Source organism: Myotis davidii, unplaced genomic scaffold (assembly GCF_000327345.1).
Source record: "Myotis davidii unplaced genomic scaffold, ASM32734v1 scaffold175, whole genome shotgun sequence".
In the NCBI taxonomy this organism is placed as follows: domain Eukaryota; kingdom Metazoa; phylum Chordata; class Mammalia; order Chiroptera; family Vespertilionidae; genus Myotis; species Myotis davidii.
Window position 1 is genome coordinate 1556320 of NW_006286972.1, and position 1218 is coordinate 1557537.

Sequence of the window (1218 nt, forward strand, 5' to 3'; positions counted from 1 at the left end):
TCTTTGAACTCTTATGGAAACCACTAATTTGCATTTCAATAAACAGACTGAAAATTTCCATAAGAGTTATTGTGTGTCACTTTTGGCAGAGTTGAAAGAGGAATTCAAAGCTTTTGATGTGCAGATAATGTTGAAGAACTCTTCGTTTAGCTCTAGTATCTTTACATGCATTTATAAAAACAATCTTTATATATATTAAAAAATCACACCGCTATACATAAATTTAGTATTGCAAGGTCATGGGTACCAGCCTCTGGTTTTCCTCATAGGAAATTAGAGACAGGGAAAACATTTGCAAAAACACTTCGCTTTTAGCTCGTGTTGTGAATAGAAAACAGATGCAAAACCCGTGTGTAATTAACTTTAGACCTGAGTAAGGAATGAAAGGCCAGATCATCGGGCTCCATAGCAATAGCTAAAGAAGAAAAGCACTTTGCCTCATCAGTCATCAGCCATGCTCACTGAGAGGAATTAGGAGGAGGGACATGAGGTGCCCTTCACCTACAAGCAAGGGCTCAACAAAATCCACGAAAACAGACGAGACGCCAGGTGAATGTATGCCTCCCAAAAACCTTATGTTTGATTTCAAAGCATCTGATTGCCCCGGCGACTGCACTAGAGAATCGGCTCTAAAGAATAAAAACAAAGGTCTCAGGGTTTTTCCTTCCAGGGGGAAAAAGCGGAATATTCAAAACGCGAGGGTGGGGAGGCAGTGCGGAGCCTGCAGCGAAATGCAAAAGTCACCACTCTGGTTCGTTGGAAAACGTCCGCAATACCCCTCAGACTTCAGGTGCTTTTTAAACATGTTTTCCTTCCACCCCTTAGCCTCCAACCGCCCTGATTCCGGAGTCGTGGATGCGGACACAACTGGATGAGGTTCCGTTATTCAGAGAGTGAAATCCCCTGAGTGTGGGGTTGGGGGTTCCAGGTTGCTGGGTGCAGAAGGGAAGGAGAAGTGAAGAACAGCGAGGGAACTCCAGAGGAAAGGGCACCATGGAGGAAAGGAACAAAACCAAACCGCGTGGAGGTGGAGACCAGGGTCCCCTTCTCCGGGGACCACACCGTCTTCGCGCTCCCGGGGCGTCCACTCAGACCGCGTCGCCCCGAGGGGGGACCCAAGCGGGGCCCCGGGGCCCCCATCCCGCTCCCCGCCCTGGGTCACTGACCTGCGAGCACAGAGAGCAGAACCAGCTTGGGAAGCAAGAGCCCTGGACCGCT

General features: G+C 48.7%; 1 protein-coding gene across 1 annotated transcript in view; it reads right to left on the reverse strand.

Moving 5' to 3' along the window:
* CYYR1 (cysteine/tyrosine-rich 1) overlaps positions 1-1218 on the reverse strand; it is an 86600-nt gene that overhangs the window by 83886 nt on the left and 1496 nt on the right. Inside the window, exon 2 of the mRNA XM_006758778.2 lies at positions 1167-1216. Coding sequence (XP_006758841.1) covers positions 1167-1216 — 50 coding nt within the window. The remainder of the gene's footprint in view (positions 1-1166; positions 1217-1218) is intronic.